This window comes from Panulirus ornatus, chromosome 30, assembly GCF_036320965.1.
Source record: "Panulirus ornatus isolate Po-2019 chromosome 30, ASM3632096v1, whole genome shotgun sequence".
Lineage (NCBI taxonomy): Eukaryota > Metazoa > Arthropoda > Malacostraca > Decapoda > Palinuridae > Panulirus > Panulirus ornatus.
Genome location: NC_092253.1, coordinates 2,045,280 through 2,065,029, shown reverse-complemented (window position 1 = coordinate 2,065,029; position 19,750 = coordinate 2,045,280). Strand labels below are relative to the sequence as shown.

General features: G+C 37.9%; 2 protein-coding genes across 3 annotated transcripts in view; one reads left to right on the top strand and one right to left on the bottom strand.

Moving 5' to 3' along the window:
• Window positions 1-19,750, top strand: part of LOC139758299 (ubiquitin conjugation factor E4 B-like) — a 53,981-nt gene that overhangs the window by 25,431 nt on the left and 8,800 nt on the right. The window contains exons 16-23 of the mRNA XM_071679524.1: window positions 496-758; window positions 1,930-2,047; window positions 5,214-5,328; window positions 5,897-6,023; window positions 10,997-11,081; window positions 12,354-12,463; window positions 14,580-14,725; window positions 15,754-15,881. Of these exons, the coding sequence (XP_071535625.1) occupies window positions 496-758; window positions 1,930-2,047; window positions 5,214-5,328; window positions 5,897-6,023; window positions 10,997-11,081; window positions 12,354-12,463; window positions 14,580-14,725; window positions 15,754-15,881 (1,092 nt within the window). The remainder of the gene's footprint in view (window positions 1-495; window positions 759-1,929; window positions 2,048-5,213; window positions 5,329-5,896; window positions 6,024-10,996; window positions 11,082-12,353; window positions 12,464-14,579; window positions 14,726-15,753; window positions 15,882-19,750) is intronic.
• LOC139758300 (uncharacterized) overlaps window positions 16,501-19,750 on the bottom strand; it is a 56,360-nt gene continuing 53,110 nt past the window's right edge. The window contains exon 9 of one of the 2 annotated variants that reach the window (XR_011714794.1): window positions 16,501-16,733. The gene's annotated coding sequence lies outside the window, so the exon portion shown is untranslated. The remainder of the gene's footprint in view (window positions 16,734-19,750) is intronic. The other variant, XM_071679526.1, reaches the window with a different exon arrangement.

Genomic DNA, 19,750 nt, shown 5'->3' with positions numbered 1-19,750 from the left:
GTTACAGTTGAAAGTATATAAGTAAAGAAAGGATTAAGGAACAGCATAGTCATCCCAATCCTGACCTATGCAGCCAAAACATGGACATAGAATGAGCCACAAAGGTCAAGAATCAAGACAGTGGCAATGAGCTATTTGAGAGAAGCATGTGGTATGACAAGATGAAACGAAAAAAGAAAGATTTATGAGACATGTGTTATAGCAGAGAATGCAAAGGGATTGAATTGTGGAGTGGAAGAGTGTGTGAGACCTAATATTTTGAGATGGTTTGGGCATGTGGAAAGAATGCATGATGGGATTTTCTGAAAAAAATTTATGATAGTACAACTAAAGTGGTTGGTGTAAGAGAAATAACACGTGTGACATGGGAATATAGGAGAAATATATATAGGCCTCATGCAGCCCTTAGGCTGTTTAGTGAATACTGCTGCTTTAGAGTGTACAGTGTTAACAAATGTAAAGTAGGATAGTGCTTAACATATTTTGACAATTCAGAAACTCAACAAATCAAGAATCTGTGCCGATGCTGGACTCTTAGATGAGAACCTGCTGGAGCGTTGCTTACATTTTTATGCTGGAGTGGCTCAGGTTATCCTACGAGCACTAACTGGTGGACCAACCAGCTTGGCTCCCCTAGTGGCATCTCTTGCTGATACGGCCACTATGTTACCACTTCCACCTGACTTACCTGTGCTGTTTGCTGCACTCCCAGAGTGGTACCTGGATGATATAGCTGAGTTTCTTTTATTTACACTACAGTAAGTACTTTCTCAGACCAGTAGCATGCACTGCCATGAAAAATGATTTATGTATGGTGTCTTATTAACCATGTCCTTTTTTCTGATTTTATTCACCTCATATGAAAGTGCTTTTTTTCATCTTTAACAAGTTTCTTGGTTAATTCAATTATGTCACCCATACATTTCTCGAAGACCTGTTCACTGCCTGTGTCATCAGCCGTTTTTTGAAAATTTAAAAGTTGTGATCATATCACCTCTCACACTTCTCTCTTCCAAGATGGAAATTTGTAAAGCCTCAAGGCTTTCTCTTACTCAGCTCTTAATTCTGGAACCATCTTGTTGCCCTCCTTGGACCTTTATTAACTCTTTGTACTTCTGCAGGTGCAGTGACCAAACTTGGGAAACATTTTCTAGTTTTGGTGTGTGTGTTTTTACTCCAACATATGTTCTTCAATTCTCATATGCTAATATAACTTAAGATTCAATCTTATTCTTAGAACTTTGGAAGTGTTCAAACATATTTCCAAACAATCTTCAACATATAACCTCTATTGCTTTACCGTTAATTTCTCCATAAACTCTTCATAACTTGTATACTATAGTCATTGTTGGTAAAGCACTAATTTTATCCAGCACATCCACACATATTTCCATGTGAGTAATGGCTTATGTGTTTTTCTTTGATTTTTTTGCTACTTTTATTTCTAATCATGAAATGATTAACATATTCAGCTCTTTTTCATGATAATTGTGAACTAGTTTATATTATTCATATAAGTTTGATTTGTATGAAATCTGAACATGTAATGCTGAAGAAATGTCACTGCAAAAAGTGGTAAAATTGCATGGGATGAATAGTGTCAAAGGTGTGGCAACAATTTCAAAAAGGACAAGCTAATTTGATAGAGTGTAGAAGGGCATAGTGTGCATGAATAGGCAAAATAAGATCTTTAGAGAACAAGCAGTATATTTTGCTCTTAAATTGGTAGATCAGGCAGATTACCATGTCTTGGGATATCAGTTATTCTGTGATATTTGAAATGACACATACTATTTGGGAAGTTGACACCAATGAGTTTTTTGTCCCTCTTCAAATATCATTTGGGAAGTTAACCTTAATTGATGTGTTTTTATCCCTCTGTCACAGTTCACAGAGAAAACCAATTAATATGGTGAATTTTGCTATCAGGTATGTTCCTAAAGTACCCATCAAACACTTGGAGGACCCCATCATCACCATGGCTATTGTCCTCGTATGCTCCCCCTCACACATCAAGAACCCATATCTTACAGCTAAACTGGTTGAGGTAAGTTGCTGAAGTCTTCGATATTTGTTTGCCTAAATTTTTTTCATGGTGCACCAATTTGCAGTGACCTCATTTGCTCCAGAATGGAGCTCTGTCTTTTCTCCCAAATCTCAGCCACAGCAGAATCAGAACTCTTCCATCTTCTCAACTCTTCTGCAGTCACCTCTCTTCAGCCACCATTTTTTCTACCTCTGTGATATTGCTTTTTTTGCACTGTTCTTCAGGTATTATTTCAGTCTCTGCTCTCATGAGCTTTCTGTGTATGTTCAAGCCCCCATGAACTGAATCTGTGGCATGCATCTGGCTGCTGCTACCCTCAGCTTTTTTGTGGATCTTCCTTTTTTTTTTTTTGTACAGCAAAGCTGTGGAATTCTCTTACATCTGAGTTTCTTTCATCTCAGACCTTTCCCCCTTTTAAACTGGAATTTAGTCTTTTTTTTATTTTGGTGAGTATGCCAAAGATAAAACCTGTTATATTGACAGAAACATGACTTAATGAAACCATACATAGGAAACACAGATACAGCAGAATGAGAACTAATGTACTGAATGAGAACTAATGTACTTCTAAACAAGGTTGAACAGCACTGTGTATATGTAACAGACTTGAAGGTAAACTGGTGATGAAGATTAGTCATTAGAGTTGTGAACTAGTCACAGTAAATATTTATTATTTTATATTTATTATTTTGTTTTGTCGCTGTCTCCCGCGTTTGCGAGGTAGCGCAAGGAAACAGACGAAAGAAATGGCCCAACCCACCCCCATACACATGTATATACATACACGTCCACACACGCAAATATACATACCTATACATCTCAATGTACACATATATATATACACACACAGACACATACATATATACCCATGCACACAATTCACACTGTCTGCCTTTATTCATTCCCATCGCCACCTCGCCACGCTTGGAATACCATCCCCCTCCCCCCTCATGTGTGCGAGGTAGCGCTAGGAAAAGACAACAAAGGCCCCATTCGTTCATACTCAGTCTCTAGCTGTCATGCAATAATGCCCGAAACCACAGCTCCCTTTCCACATCCAGGCCCCACACAACTTTCCATGGTTTACCCCATAAGCTTCACATGCCCTGATTCAAGCCACTGACAGCACGTCAACCCCGGTATACCACATCGATCTAATTCACTCTATTCCTTGCCTGCCTTTCACCCTCCTGCATGTTCAGGCCCTGATCACTCAAAATCTTTTTCACTCCATCTTTCCACCTCCAATTTGGTCTCCCACTTCTCCTTGTTCCCTCCACCTCCGACACATATATCCTCTTGGTCAATCTTTCCTCACTCATTCTCTCCATGTGCCCAAACCATTTCAAAACACCCTCTTCTGCTCTCTCAACCATGCTCTTTTTATTTCCACACATCTCTCTTACCCTTACATTACTTACTCGATCAAACCACCTCACACCACACATTGTCCTCAAACATCTCATTTCCAGCACATCCACCCTCCTGCGCATAACTCTATCCATAGCCCACGCCTCACAACCATACAACATTGTTAGAACCACTGTTCCTTCAAACATAGCCATTTTTGCTTTCGGAGATAATGTTCTCGACTTCCACACATTCTTCAAGGCTCCCAGGATTTTCGCCCCCTCCCCCACCCTATGATTCACTTCCGCTTCCATGGTTCCATCCGCTGCCAGATCCACTCCCAGATATCTAAAACACTTTACTTCCTCCAGTTTTTCTCCATACAAACTTACCTCCCAATTGACTTGACCCTCAACCCTACTGTACCTAATAACCTTGCTCTTATTCACATTTACTCTTAACTTTCTTCTTTCACACACTTTACCAAACTCAGTCACCAGCTTCTTCAGGTTCTCACATGAATCAGCCACCAGCACTGGTTCTCACAGTAAATATATCAGTGATAGAATTATGCATATAGTAACCTGCAAACCACCCAGAACTGAGTTCGAAAATTTCATTGAAGTATTTAATTGTTCTTTCCTTAACTCTTCCTTCTCACATTATTTCCTTGAGGTAGTTGCCTAATGCGCAATAGAAAAACTCCACAAATTTTTCCCAAACATAATATCTCTTTACCACATATTATTGATTAGGCAATAGAAAAACTCCACAAATTTTTCCCAAACATAATATCTCTTTACCACATATTATTGAAGATAATACCTATGGGTGTCTACGATGCATGATATTTTCTCCATCTGTGTTGTTAAGTTGATAATTCTTTCTTTCTTTCTTTCTTTCATACTATTCGCCATTTCCCGCATTAGCGAGGTAGCGTTAAGAACAGAGGACTGGGCCTTAGAGGGAATATCCTCACCTGGCCCCCTTCTCTGTTCCTTCTTTTGGAAAATTAAAAAAAAAAACGAGAGGGGAGGATTTCCAGCCACCCGCTCCCTCCCCTTTTAGTCGCCTTCTACGACACGCAGGGAATACGTGGGAAGTATTCTTTCTCCCCTATCCCCAGGGATAATGGATAAGATATATTTTTTTAAGATATATTTTTTTAATTTTCTTTTTTTTTTTTTTTTTTTTTTTTTCCAAAAGAAGGAACAGAGGGGGCCAGGTGAGGATATTCCAAAAAAGGCCCAGTCCTCTGTTCTTAACGCTACCTCGCTAACGCAGGAAATGGCAAATAGTTTAAAAGAAAAAGAAAAGGATAAGATATGGAATCATACATCAGCTTGGGATTCAAATTAAGCTTTGAAATACCAAAAAACACAGTTGGATGCAAAGCACCACCCTGCTTGTGCCATGTTTGTGGTTGAGAAGTATGGAAGCAAAGAAAGTGAGGAAACAGTAGAGCAGACTTTCCAAACCCTCTGCCCTCTTCTTAGTTACTTTCTGCAGTATGTAGGAGATATATGGTACATATTTAATTACTTATCTCTGTGAATGAATGAACCAAGTAAGGATTTTTTAAGGGCCCAAGTGAGGATTTCCCTCAAAGGCTCAGTCCTCTCTTCTTGAAGCTACCTCACTAACGTGGGAAATGGCAAATAGTATGGGGGAAAAAAGTTTTCTGTGGAAACGGTTTTCTTGTAAAAAAGATTTTATGTACAAGCATAAGAGATATAGGTAGATAGATACATACATATATACATACATAATGTGATATAATAAAGTAGTAACTCGAGATGGATCATTTACTTCTTAGATGTTGTTCATGTTGACACCATCAGTGCAGCAGCATGCAGACTCGTTACACCAGCGTGTTCTTCATCATCCATTAGCTGGACATCTCCCTGTTGCTCTGATGAAGTTTTACACAAGTAAGTATCCTTATTTGGTATCTTTCTTGGTAATCATTACTTTTAGCCAAAATATATCTTTTTACTTTTTATTGATAATTTCTCTTCTTTATTTAGGAATGCAAGTGGAGTCTTTGTTTTTTTCAGTATTATCTACTTCATGATTATCAGCTCTTTTTTGTGCATTCTTCTTTCTTCCATCTGCTTGTGGTTAGTGGCACAATTATTGGACAGACCTACAACTGGCAAATGGTCTGTAAAAAATGAAGTCCTTGAGCTTCTTTAAAGCCTACTTTGTAGGAAGAGCTTCATGCTCAGTGACTATAGTTTATCCATGTTTTTTCATGAGTTATGCATCCATATTGGAAACAAGTATCCATATATTCATTACATGTGTACTGCACCAGTCCACCTTAAAGGAACATCATTAACTAAATAAAAAGTCTTTTAGAAATCAGGAATTTATTTGTATCCTTTGAATTTGTATACTGCTTGGATGCAAACATTCATCCTGTGTTTGGTAGTTGCTTTTATAATGTTACTTGTAGGTATAATATGGTGATGGTAATGTGGATATTAACCCAAACAGTGGTGGAGTCAACAGGAGCGAGCAGTGAATTCTACGATAAATTTACAATACGTTACCATATTAGTATAATATTCAAGAGCTTTTGGGATGATAGGCGGCATCGACAAGCTGTCATCACCGAGTCCAAGTAAGTAGAGTGTAATCTTTCTTGAAACCTCATGGTTTCCATTGCCTTTTCTTTGTAGAATAACCTTTGTGCAAACTGGATCAGGTGCCCAATGGTATAACTGTTAGATTGTTCAAATGCAGGCCATTTATTTTTCCTTTAAGGGATTCCTATGGTATTAGATAAAAAAAAGCATACAGTAAATAGAGTGCATTTAAATCAAGGAAGAGCTGTTTTTATGAGGGAGAGGGTGTTGTATGGTAAGAGTGCAGATAATTGTGCATAAGAAAGGGTGTTATATTGTAAAAGTATGCAAGATTATTATGAAATTTGGTTTCAAGAGGTTTTAATGAGCTCCCTCCTCTTTTAGTTGTATATATATTTATTTATTTATTTATCATACTTGATTGTGATTTCCCATGTTAGTGAGACAGTGCCAGAAAGAATACGAAGAAAGATCTATCCACTCATGTACTTAAATCTATACATAAATGCACATACACATACATATACACATATGCATGCACACACATATACATATATACACACATGTTGCTATTCACGCTTGCTTGCCTACATCCATTCTTGACACCTGCATACTTGCCCCTCTCTCCAAAACTCTTGCATTCACCTCCCTAACAACCCCATCCATAAACAAATTAAACAACCATGGAGACATCATGCTCCCCTGCCACAAACGGACATTCAGCGGGAACCAATCACTTTCCTCTCTTCCTACTCGTACACATGCCTTACATCCTCGATTAAAATTTTTCACTGCTTATAACAACTTACCTCCCATACTATATATTCTTAATACCTTCCACAGAGCATCTCTGTCTACTCTATCATATGCCTTCTCCAGATCCATAAATGCTACATACAAATCCATCTGTTTTTATAAGTATTTCTCACATACATTCTTCAAAGCAAACACCAGATCCACACATCCTCTACCACTTTTGAAACCACACTGCTCTTCCCCAATCTGATGCTCTGTACATGCCTTCACCCTCTCAATGAATACCCTCCCATATAATTTCCCAGGAATACTCAACAAACTTTTTTTTTTTTTTTTTTTTTTTTTTTATACTTTGTCGCTGTCTCCCGCGTTTGCGAGGTAGTGCAAGGAAACAGACGAAAGAAATGGCCCAACCCCCCCCCCATACACATGTACATACACACGTCCACACACGCAAATATACATACCTACACAGCTTTCCATGGTTTACCCCAGACGCTTCACATGCCTTGATTCACTCCACTGACAGCACGTCAACCCCTGTATACCACATCGCTCCAATTCACTCTATTCCTCGCCCTCCTTTCACCCTCCTGCATGTTCAGGCCCCGATCACACAAAATCTTTTTCACTCCATCTTTCCACCTCCAATTTGGTCTCCCTCTTCTCCTCGTTCCCTCCACCTCTGACACATATATCCTCTTGGTCAATCTTTCCTCACTCATTCTCTCCATGTGCCCAAACCATTTCAAAACACCCTCTTCTGCTCTCTCAACCACGCTCTTTTTATTTCCACACATCTCTCTTACCCTTACGTTACTTACTCGATCAAACCACCTCACACCACACATTGTCCTCAAACATCTCATTTCCAGCACATCCATCCTCCTGCGCACAACTCTATCCATAGCCCACGCCTCGCAACCATACAACATTGTTGGAACCACTATTCCTTCAAACATACCCATTTTTGCTTTCCGAGGTACTGTTCTTGACTTCCACACATTTTTCAAGGCTCCCAAAATTTTCGCCCCCTCCCCCACCCTATGATCCACTTCCGCTTCCATGGTTCCATCCGCTGACAGATCCACTCCCAGATATCTGAAACACTTCACTTCCTCCAGTTTTTCTCCATTCAAACTCACCTCCCAATTGACTTGACCCTCAACCCTACTGTACCTAATAACCTTGCTCTTATTCACATTTACTCTTAACTTTCTTCTTCCACACACTTTACCAAACTCAGTCACCAGCTTCTGCAGTTTCTCACATGAATCAGCCACCAGCGCTGTATCATCAGCGAACAACAACTGACTCACTTCCCAAGCTCTCTCATCCCCAACAGACTTCATACTTGCCCCTCTTTCCAGGACTCTTGCATTTACCTCCCTAACAACCCCATCCATAAACAAATTAAACAACCATGGAGACATCACACACCCCTGCCGCAAACCTACATTCACTGAGAACCAATCACTTTCCTCTCTTCCTACACGTACACATGCCTTACATCCTCGATAAAAACTTTTCACTGCTTCTAACAACTTGCCTCCTACACCATATATTCTTAATACCTTCCACAGAGCATCTCTATCAACTCTATCATATGCCTTCTCCAGATCCATAAATGCTACATACAAATCCATTTGCTTTTCTAAGTATTTCTCACATACATTCTTCAAAGCAAACACCTGATCCACACATCCTCTACCACTTCTGAAACCGCACTGCTCTTCCCCAATCTGATGCTCTGTACATGCCTTCACCCTCTCAATCAATACCCTCCCATATAATTTACCAGGAATACTCAACAAACTTATACCTCTGTAATTTGAGCACTCACTCTTATCCCCTTTGCCTTTGTACAATGGCACTATGCACGCATTCCGCCAATCCTCAGGCACCTCACCATGAGTCATACATACATTAAATAACCTTACCAACCAGTCAACAATACAGTCACCCCCTTTTTTAATAAATTCCACTGCAATACCATCCAAACCTGCTGCCTTGCCGGCTTTCATCTTCCGCAAAGCTTTTACTACCTCTTCTCTGTTTACCAAATAATTTTCCCTAACCCTCTCACTTTGCACACCACCTCGACCAAAACACCCTATATCTGCCACTCTGTCATCAGACACATTCAACAAACCTTCAAAATACTCATTCCATCTCCTTCTCACATCACCACTACTTGTTATCACCTCCCCATTTACGCCCTTCACTAAAGTTCCCATTTGCTCCCTTGTCTTATGCACCCTATTTACCTCCTTCCAGAACATCTTTTTATTCTCCCTAAAATTTACTGATAGTCTCTCACCCCAACTCTCATTTGCCCTTTTTTTCACCTCTTGCACCTTTCTCTTGACCTTATACCTCTGTAATTTGAACACTCACCTTTATCCCCTTTGCCTTTGTATAGTGGAACTATGCATGCATTCTGCCAATCCTCAGGCATTTCCCCATGAACCATACATACATTGAATATCCTTACTAACCAGTCAACAACACAGTCATCCCCTTTTTTGATAGCTTCCACTGCAATACCATCTAAACTCGCCGCCTATACATATCAACATACACATAGACATATACATGTATACACTTGTACATATTCATACTTGCTTGCCTTCATCCCTTCCTGTCGCTGCCGCACCACTCTGGAAATATCATCGCTACCCCCCACTTCAGCAAAGTAGCGCCAGGAAAAGAGTGAAAATAGGCCACAATCATTCACTCTCAGTATCTAGCTAACATTTGTAATGCACCAAAACCACAGCTCCCAATCCACATCCTAACCCCCAAGATGCTTCACATTTGTTAAGAATAGAGGACTGAGCCTTAGAGGGAATATCCTCACTTGGCCCCTTCTCTGTTCCTTTTTTTTTTTCTTTATTTAAAAAAATGTGATGGGAGGATTTCCAGGCATTACATCACTAATGAGGGAAACAGTAGAAGCTGGTGACTAAGTTTGGTAAAGTGTATGAAAGAAGAAAGCTGAGAGTAAATGTGAATAAGGGTAAGGTTATAGGGTACAGTAGGGTTGGGGGACAAGTCTATTGGGAGGTAACTTTGAATGGAGAAAAATTGGAGGAAGTGAAGTGTTTTAGATATCCGGGAGTGGATTTGGCAGCGGATGGAACCATGGAAGCTGAAGTGAGTCATAGGGTGGGGGAGGGGGCGAAAGTTCTGGGAGCGTTGAAAAATGTGTGGAAGGCGAGAACATTATCTCAGAAAGCAGAAATGAGTATGTACGAAGGAATAGTGGTTCCAACAATGTTATATGGTTGTGAGGCGTGGGCTAAAGATAGAGTTGTGCGGAGGAGGGTGGATGTGCTGAAAATGAGATGTTTAAGGACAATATGTGGTGTGAGGTGGTTTGACCGAGTAAGTAATGAAAAGGTAAGAGAGGTGTGTGGTAATAAAAAGAGTGTGGTTGAGAGAGCAGAAGAGGGTGTTTTGAAATGGATTGGTCACATGGAAAGAATGAGTGAGGAAAGATTGACGAAGGGGATATATGTGTCAGAGGTGGAGGGAACGAGGAGAAGTGGGAGACCAAATTGGAGGTGGAAAGATGGAGTGAAATAGATTCTGAGTGATCGGGGCCTGAACATGCAGGAGGGTGAAAGGCGTGCAAGGAATAGAGTGAATTGGAACGATGTGGTATACTGGGGTCGACGTGTTGTCAATGGATTGAACCAGGGCATGTGAAGCGTCTGGGGTAAACCATGGAAACTTTTGTGGGGCCTGGATGTGGAAAGGGAGCTGTGGTTTCGGTGTATTATACATGACAGCTAGAGACTGAGTGTGAACGAATGTGGCCTTTGTTGTCTTTTCCTAGTACTACCTCACACACATACGGGAGGAGGGGGTTGTCATTTCATGTGTGGCGGGATGGCGACGGGATTGAATAAGGGCAGACTATGAATTATGTACATGTGTATATATGTATATATTTGTGTATGTATATATACGTTTACATTGAGATGTATAGGTATGTATATGTGCGTGTGTGGACGTGTATGTATATACATGTGTATGTGGGTGGGTTGGGCCATTCTTTCGTCTGTTTCCTTGTGCTACCTTGCTAATGCGGGAGACAGCGACAAAGTATAATAAATATGAAAATATATATATATATATATATAATTTGCTATATATGACATTGAGGTGCGGATAAAGGTTTGATTCTGTTTGTAGTTACTGTGACTAATTAAAGACCATTTTTTATTGAATCTTATTTGTATTTTAGCACAGGAAAGGAATTTGTGAAATTTGTCAACCTCTTGATGAATGATACAACCTTCCTGTTGGATGAATCTCTTGATGCCCTAAAGGTAAGTCAATCCTTAACTCTTTATCTCAACTTATTAGATTTATATCATTTTCCTGTATCACATTAAGTGGCTGCTTTAAATGGAGTTTCATGCCATGGTGTGGATGGATAATACCACTCCTTAGATTGAATGTTTTCATCGGCGCTTAGTGAGCTGTAATTTAGTTGGTCATTCTCTGAAATTCATTTCATAATGGGTAAGATTGAGTGTACAGGCATTTTTGAAATTTTATGTCATTGAATTTTGAATGACTAATGAAAACAAAATTATTTACTTTTTCAGTCCTTTCCTTCCTGAATGAAAAACTTGTCTTTCCCAGCTAGATGAATATTAGCTATAATTAAAATGTTGAAAAAATTACTTGAACCTTAAACTGTCCTCAACATTACCTATTAATCTTTAAAGGAGGGCCACCATCTTCACACAATGATTTAACTTTTCCTGTCTGTCTAAATATTCAGTTAACTTACCCTGCCATTAGGAGCCCATATAGGTCTCTTGTCACCACCAGGAAGATGCAGGGAAAAAAATCTTTGTACCTCATTACCCTTACAACCACCAATATTATTGCATCGCTATTGAGATGCTGGTGACTCCACAGAAAGTACCTACCCAAGCGATGAGGAGAAGTACCTTTTATATGTATCAGTTGGTGAGGAACGTGAAGAAGAATAACATAAAAGATGTGAAGAAATGAGTGTCTTATTTTATTGGGATTACAGGAGGAGGAAATTCCACATGAGAAGCCATCCTTCACCCCTCTCGGCTTGCTTTTTCTGCACTTAGAAGAAATTATATAGTAACTGTGACTAAGTTTCTCTTTATGTATCTTAGGGTGTTACAGGATGTGTTGACAGATTATAGGTAAGAAGCTATAATATTTCTAAAGAAAAAATATTTTCATATACCTCCCAACATATGCCAGCCACTCTCTTACACTTGATGTTAGTGAGTAGTGTAGTACTTCCAAGTATATTCATGTTATTCACCACCAACACTGTGCCTTCATGCGAAATAAAAGCAATGTGTAAAACCAAGTTGAATATTTTATATTGTATAAGCCCAGGACCCCTTTAAGGGGCTACTGTAGCTTCAAGGCACCATTCAGATCAGGAGCTGGAAAGTGATGGTATTTTTTGGAGAGAATTTCCTTGATAAAACTTAACCTTTTCACTCTTTGATGTTAAAACATCCTTGCTAAAGGTGACTTTTCACTTGTGGTTTGATAACTTGGAGGTGATTTTATGAATATCTATGTTTTATGATTAACAGCGAATTCATGAAGTACAAGAAGAGATGGAACGGGGAACCTGGGCCCAGCAGTCACGAGAGCAGCAACAAAGTCGGCAGAGAACACTGGCCACAGATGAGAGACAGTGCAGGTTAGAACTCACTGTTCATGTTATTATCCATCATTGGCTAAAGGGCATATTGTTTTACATATGTGTCTATACACATTCTTTTGTCTTCGTTCCCAGAACAGCCAAAAGAACTAAATACTCATGATAATAAAAGACCATATTCAGACTTTGTATAAAGTGAAGATGTGCCTCATGCAAAAAGTAAAATACTGTATCCAATTTGTAGATTTACTCATGTTTTCCATGAAGATTGCTTGTTATTTGTTTTTTAAGATTATGAGAAGTCTTTACTTCAGTCAAAAATATTTTCACTGTGTTATTTAATATGCATACCTGTTCGTGTATTTATAATTCTTTTGTCAGAGGATATTGTTAAGGCATACTAATTACCTATTTGTAATTGCTTTTTGTACTGTTTAGGGAGTCTGCACTCCAGGGTCCCTCACTTGGTCTTTTTTCACTATCGTCAACTTTTCAATTTATGTATGTTGTCTGCATTCACAATTTCATCATTCAGTTTATTTGACACATTTATTATTCCTATACTATTAAGATTCCTCTTTACTTCTTTTCCAACAAGTTTTTGCTTAATTTCAGTTATGGACACCTCATAATCTTATCTTTCCCTGTAATTCAGATCTCTTTATTCTGGTATTTTCTTTATCTTCCTCCTGACTCCTCATGACTGTTTCTTTTAGCTCTTTATACTTCTTTAAGTCTGCTAGTCTGTTGGCTTAAGGTTAGGAACCCCTGTTCTGCAGAATGAACTCCCACAAAAGATTCTTGAAAATATGCACTTGATCCACTCTTGGTGATGAGACAGGAGTTGATGGTGACAGATATATTAGATAAGTTGATAGATTTTGTTGGTTTACTTATGTAATGCAGATGCCGGGAATTTGAGTTTGGAAAAAAGCTTCATAAGAATTTTATGAATTTTTATTTAATTCATCAAAAGGTTGGTAGCAGTAATTTAGAGGAAATCACATTGAGCCCAATTTATAGTAGATATTTTTGATGTGTGGGTTAGAGAAATGTGTGGAAATAAGAAGAGCATGGTTGAGAGAGGAGAAGAGGGTGTTTTGAAATGGTTTGGGCACATGGAGAGAATGAGTGAGGAAAGATTGACCAAGAGGATGTATGTGTCGGAGGTGGAGGGAACGAGGAGAAGTGGGAGACCAAATTGGAGGTGGAAAGATGGAGTGAAAAAGATTTTAAGTGATCGGGGCCTGAACATGCAGGAGGGTGAAAGGCGGGCAAGGAATAGAGTGAATTAGATCAATGTGGTATTTCGGGGTCGACGTGTGGTCAGTGGATTGAATCAGGGCATGTGAAGCGTCTGGGGTAAACCATGGAAAGTTGTGTGGGGCCTGGATGTGGAAAGGGAGCTGTGGTTTCGGGCATTATTGCATGATAGCTAGAGACTGAGTGTGAATGAATGGGGCCTTTGTTGTCTTTTCCTAGCACTACCTCACACATGAGGGGGAGGGGAATGTTATTCCATGTGTGGCGAGGTGGCGATGGGAATGAATAAAGGCAGACAGTGTGAATTGTGTGCATGTGTATATATGTATATGTCTGTGTGTGTATATATATGTGTCCATTGAGATATATGGGTATGTATATTTGTGTGTGGGGATGTGTATGTACATACATGTGTATGGGGGTGGGTTGGGCCATTTCTTTCGTCTGTTTCCTTGCGCTACCTTGCAAATGCGGGAGACAGCGACAAATCAAAATGAATATGAATAAATATTTTTGATATTCTTTTTTTTTTTTTCTTAAGATTAGATTCCGATTTCCCAAATGGAAATTGTGGTAGATTGGTATGTGGAGATAAAATATAGTTGGAATATTTGAGAAAATTTTTCCTTACACCTTATTTTGAATTTTTGTTGAAGGCTTAATTGATGTAGAGAGACAAATGATTTAGTGCACTTTATAGCAGGATGATGTGTATTTTTCTTTGCTGTGCTGAATTCTTTCCTCATATATATTTTATGATAGGACATATGATACATTAATTGGCAAATTTGAATAATAATTAGGTATTTTGTCATAATGGGCTGAGTCTGATTACTTATTATTTTTATCATGACATGTTTAAGATAATTCCCATTTTTTCCATCCCCTAAAGGTCATATCTAACTTTAGCAAGAGAGACTGTTGACATGATGCATTACTTGACAAAAGAAGTGCCTGCTCCATTCTTGCGACCAGAACTCTGTGCCAGACTAGCAGCCATGCTCAACTTTAATCTTTCCCAGCTCTGTGGACAAAAGTGTGAGTCTTGCTGTTTAGTCAGCAGTTGTATTGCTCATATCATTTAAGGGAACTTTTGTAGTTTGAAGCATATATCACTCTTAGTACTTCATACATGTTGGTATTTGCTGCCATTTTGCTCATACAGCTTCTTAATCTGCATTCTTACACTGCCTTGGAGAAAACAGCTTTCTTCCTTCAAGACTTACATTTCATAACACACTAGAACTTTTCTTTTATCATACTTTGTATATGCTTATAACTGGAGATCAAACCTTAATTAAAGATTTGTATAAAGTTATTATTTTTTATTATTTTTATTTTGCTTTGTCGCTATATAAAGTTAAAGCAGGTAATTCAAAATAAGGGTTTTTCCATGATTAGCAGTCACACCGGTTATTTTTAATGACTTTTTGTATGATCTTTGTGTGTTTCCCCTATTGATACAGCTTTTCCTCTAGATGAGTTAGTTGATACTGTTTAGCAATGACTGCATATTTTGAGCCTAGGTTTCCAACAAAACACTCTTCTTTGTTTATGAGAAATATCACTGTAAGTGACTTAAGATCAGCATAATTTCTTTTTTTTTTTACAAAACTGCTTCTCTCATCTCAGTGAGGTAGTGGCTGAAACAGATGAACAACTGTTCGTGCACATCCAGTCTCTAGCTGCACTTGTAATGCATTATAAATAGAGCCTACCATCCATAGCCAAGCCCTATAGATTATTCTATAGTTTCTTCTGCAACTTGTGCCTTGTCTTTTAATTTTTTCATATTGCTAGGAAGTCATCAGGTAAGTGTCGTATTATAGTCTTTTGCATTGTTTTTATTTCTGTGACTATTTTTCACCCATCACATCTTTACTTCTGCACAGGCAAAACCACACTGAATCTCTCCTTTTAGATTTTCTTCTCTTATTTACAAGTCTGTTATATCTGTCACTCATGTACTCAGGTTACATGCTTTAGATATAGCATCAATTGTTGTTTGGTGCAATTCATAAACTTCACAGAATAGTAAATAAAATATTGCTTTATTTTTATAAAAGGTGGCAACTTGAAAGTGAGACAGGCAGACAAGTATGGATGGGAGCCCCGAAAGCTTTTGGAGCAGCTAGTGGACATCTACCTCCACTTAGACTCTGACAGATTTTATGAGGCCATTGCTAATGATGAGGTGGGTGTTGTAAAAGCAATATTTTCTTAACAACTATTGAAAGGACACTCTACTGGTGTTCTTTATTTTTGTGTAGTTTTGTCACTATCTTTTTAGTTAGCTTCATTGTAGTTTGAACAGCTATCCCACAGGAAATAAATGAAGTGTTATGCTCATGCAAAGTCATGAGGGAGTGTGCCCATGAATATGGACTTCACAAAACTAAAGTTACCCAGACCATAAGTTAGGTTTTCAACTAGTCTTACATACTGTTGGTTAAGTATATTTTATGCGGATTCTGCCTTTGATTATGTAACATTGCATCACCCATACTTGACTTCATGGTCGTTACTTTATCATTATAAAGGGTAAGGATCTTATAATTTTACCTATACCTCATTCATAGGCATTTTATCAAGAGTTGTACTAGATGCACAAGATTAAAAAGACAATGAAAATATGACTACTGTGAGGAAGTGTTATCATATTCTAAAGATTGGTAAACTGTATTATATAACCAAATTCATATGATGATACAATGCTGTGAACAGCAGTTCTCTTAGTTTAAATCTCCCCCCCACCTTTCCTGTGTATGAACCACACTTACTACCCCAAGATCAGGAAGTTTATAGGATTAATGTTTTTTTGTTTTTTTTTTTGGTATTATTGTTAGTTGAAGATTTCTGTACAGTATGCAAAAGGCTTCTTAGCTGTGGAAGGACAGATGCCACTAGAGTTGTTATATGCTGTAGATGTTCACTAATTTCTGTGTATGGTGTAGGGTCCTCTTCCTGCCATCACACAGTTTAGTTAATCAAGATTTTGTGGGTCTTGGATAACGATGATGATTACAGCCATCATACTTGGTCATACCTGAAAGTAAAGAGTGATTCTGAATATAATGGAACACTCAGTCCATAGAACAGATGAGTTAAGTGAGAACTGAGAATCAGAGGCTGGAGTTGCTGGATATCTCTGAAAAAGCTGTCTGTCCAAGCCTGGTGAATATTTGCAATATTAGAAAAAAGATGGAGCCATGTAATCCTTTCCCCAAGTTAAACAACTAAAGGTGATTGAATTTTTAACCCCACGGAGACTGTTCATGTAATGTCATCGTCATAAAGAAATATGATTTTAGGAATTTTCAAAATTGAAAAAACATTTATTCGGTGATTAAAGGAAATAGGTAAAACTTAAGAACACATGCAAACATTTCACACTCACAATATTATACAAGTATGAGGTGTCAGAGGAACCAGCAGTCAGGGTAATCTTTTCAACAGTAGCCAAGGCAGGTGAGACAGTAAGGTAAACAGATGCCAGTTAGCCCCACGTGATTGCCAATTATATTTTTGTATAATTACATTACAGGTTTTATTAAGAAAGAGAGAGAGAAAGTACCTACAAGTACCTGCTTAAAGACTTTGCCAAAATTGCAGGGCTAGCATATGGTGCTTGAGTGAAAGAAGAATGTAGGAAAGAGAAAATATTTGAATTACTAATAGTAATTATTATGCTTGATTATTGTCCATAGTAATTAACGTCTTCATAGCTGCCTAAAAAAAATTCCATTTTTTGTTTTTCTTGTAAAACTCCCCTGAGCTTGAGATGGTCTCCAGATATTGGATGTGTTGCCATCTGTGGACATTAGTGAGAATGACACAATTATCATGGTTGTCCCTTGCAGAGGAGCTGTTTGGAGGATTGCATTATAACAAAGTGTAATTTCATACAATAGATATTTCATGTTTGTAGGAATAAAACTTGCATAATTATACAGCTCTTGTGGATTTATCAGACATTAACCCAAATCACAACATTGTTGTCATTTAAAATTTAAAAAAAATTTAAATGGTATATATTTATAATATGGTGTATTCTGAAGACAGATGTTGTTTGTTCAGCATGGGTTATGTTTCTGGATTACTTATAGCCATATTTATATCAATTGAGTCAGTTATTTTAACCTACTGTAGATACATTTCTGCATTTTCCACTTTCTTTTATGAATGCCATTATTTTCACTGTTAAATGCTGATTTCCAAAAAATTTTAATGGCAGATAAGAAAACTTTATGATATGTTTCATGCAGTAAAAGTTATAAAAAAGGTTTTCATAATTGCATATTTTGATGGCCAAGTGACATTTATAGGGTACTGACGTTGAAAACAAAATATTTAGTTAAGGGTTTAAACAATTACAGCCTTAGTTAAGGGTTTAAACAATTACAGCCATAGTAGTGGAATTCAAATTTTTGCATCACACACAAATTAGAAATTATGTAGGTTCTGTTTTTCTGACATGGCTTTTACTTTAGCATTGGTACCTGCATGTATAATTTTCAGTCTTGTGTTTTTAAACTATTTTAATATATGAAAAGATGATAATAAAAGATAAGTTATTGATAGTATAATATTATTTAACGTAGGATTCAACTAAACCAGGGTAGTAGATTGGTTGGTGTCAGTCACCCATGATAGCACTGCCCTGATAGAAAGGAATCAATCATCCATGGAAGCACTGCCATGATAGGAAGAATAGTTCTTGTTGCCACATATTTGTCATTCATATTTTTCACCATTTTCATGTTAAAGCACCATGTGGCAATCTGCTACACGTTTTGAAACCACTTATTTTTCATAGCGGGTTATTTTCAATTCTGTAGTTATTACTTTACCTCACTTATTTTTAATTTCTTTTTATATCTAACGCTTTTGTATATTTGCTGAAATGGCCTTTAGTGTATTTTCATGCCTTCGCTAGTGAGGGTTATATACAGATAGGTACAAAGATTCATGCATGGGTGTTTGCATTTTGTATTACATTTTCATAGTTTTATCTTATAGCTATGTTTTTGTTAATTACTTCTCAGGCACTCTATAACAGTCTTAAAATTCTGTTAGGGGATGCCTCTTTACGAGCACTATCCATCATGGTAAAGGTCACAATGCCTTTTTTCATTTTAAAACCATTTTGGTCAACCTCTGCATTTGTGTTTCTTCCATTGACTGTGGAGGAATTTGGAAACTCCATAAGGAGAGGTATCTCCTTCATAATTTTCCATCACTCCTGAAATAGTTTCTTGTGACCTTCTGATGCCTTATTGACATGGAGTGAATTCTGGATTTCTTTGCTTCTCAAGCATACACAAATTTGATATGAGGATGCATTTCCTTTAGTGTTCAGGAAGTACCAAGGAAGCTGTGTCTTGGCACTTTTTTCATGTGTAAGCTCTTTAGGTAATCTCTTTTGCTTAATTTAATTTTTCATGCTCTGTTCATCACAGAGTTGAGGAATATTTCAAAAGGATATATCTCCATTTGTTCTACATTCCCCTTCAAGTACGACTCTGTGACTTTATGTGATTTCATCATCATGGAGTGTATGCATGTGGTTATGTTTTGCATTAACTTTCATTTCTCAGTCTCTGTTCTTGGCAGAGTTGTGAAAATTTGGTACAGATATGGGGTATATCTCCATAAGGGCTTTGCATCATCTCAAAATTGGGCGGCACTGTCAAATTTTTCAGGCATAACTGACTTAAGTTAACTTATGTGTTTGTTTCTCAGGCACTGTTCAAGGCAGACTCATGAAAGTCAGTGAAGGGATGCATCTCCATAAGTAGTACACCATCACCTGAAAAGTATGTCACTGTGATTTATACTCCATGCTGTAACAGCTGGTTAACTTATGCATTTGAATCTTTCTCAAGTGGTGTTCTTGACAGGGTCATGAAGCTTGTTAAGGGAATGCATCCCCTTGAAAAATTTGCCAACACAAAAACTTTATTTTTACCTCATTTTCAGGTGTACATTATAAGGCAGTCATAATACTAAGTAAGGGGATGCATCTCCTTGAGTGCTACACTTTTCCCCAGAAGTAGGGCACTG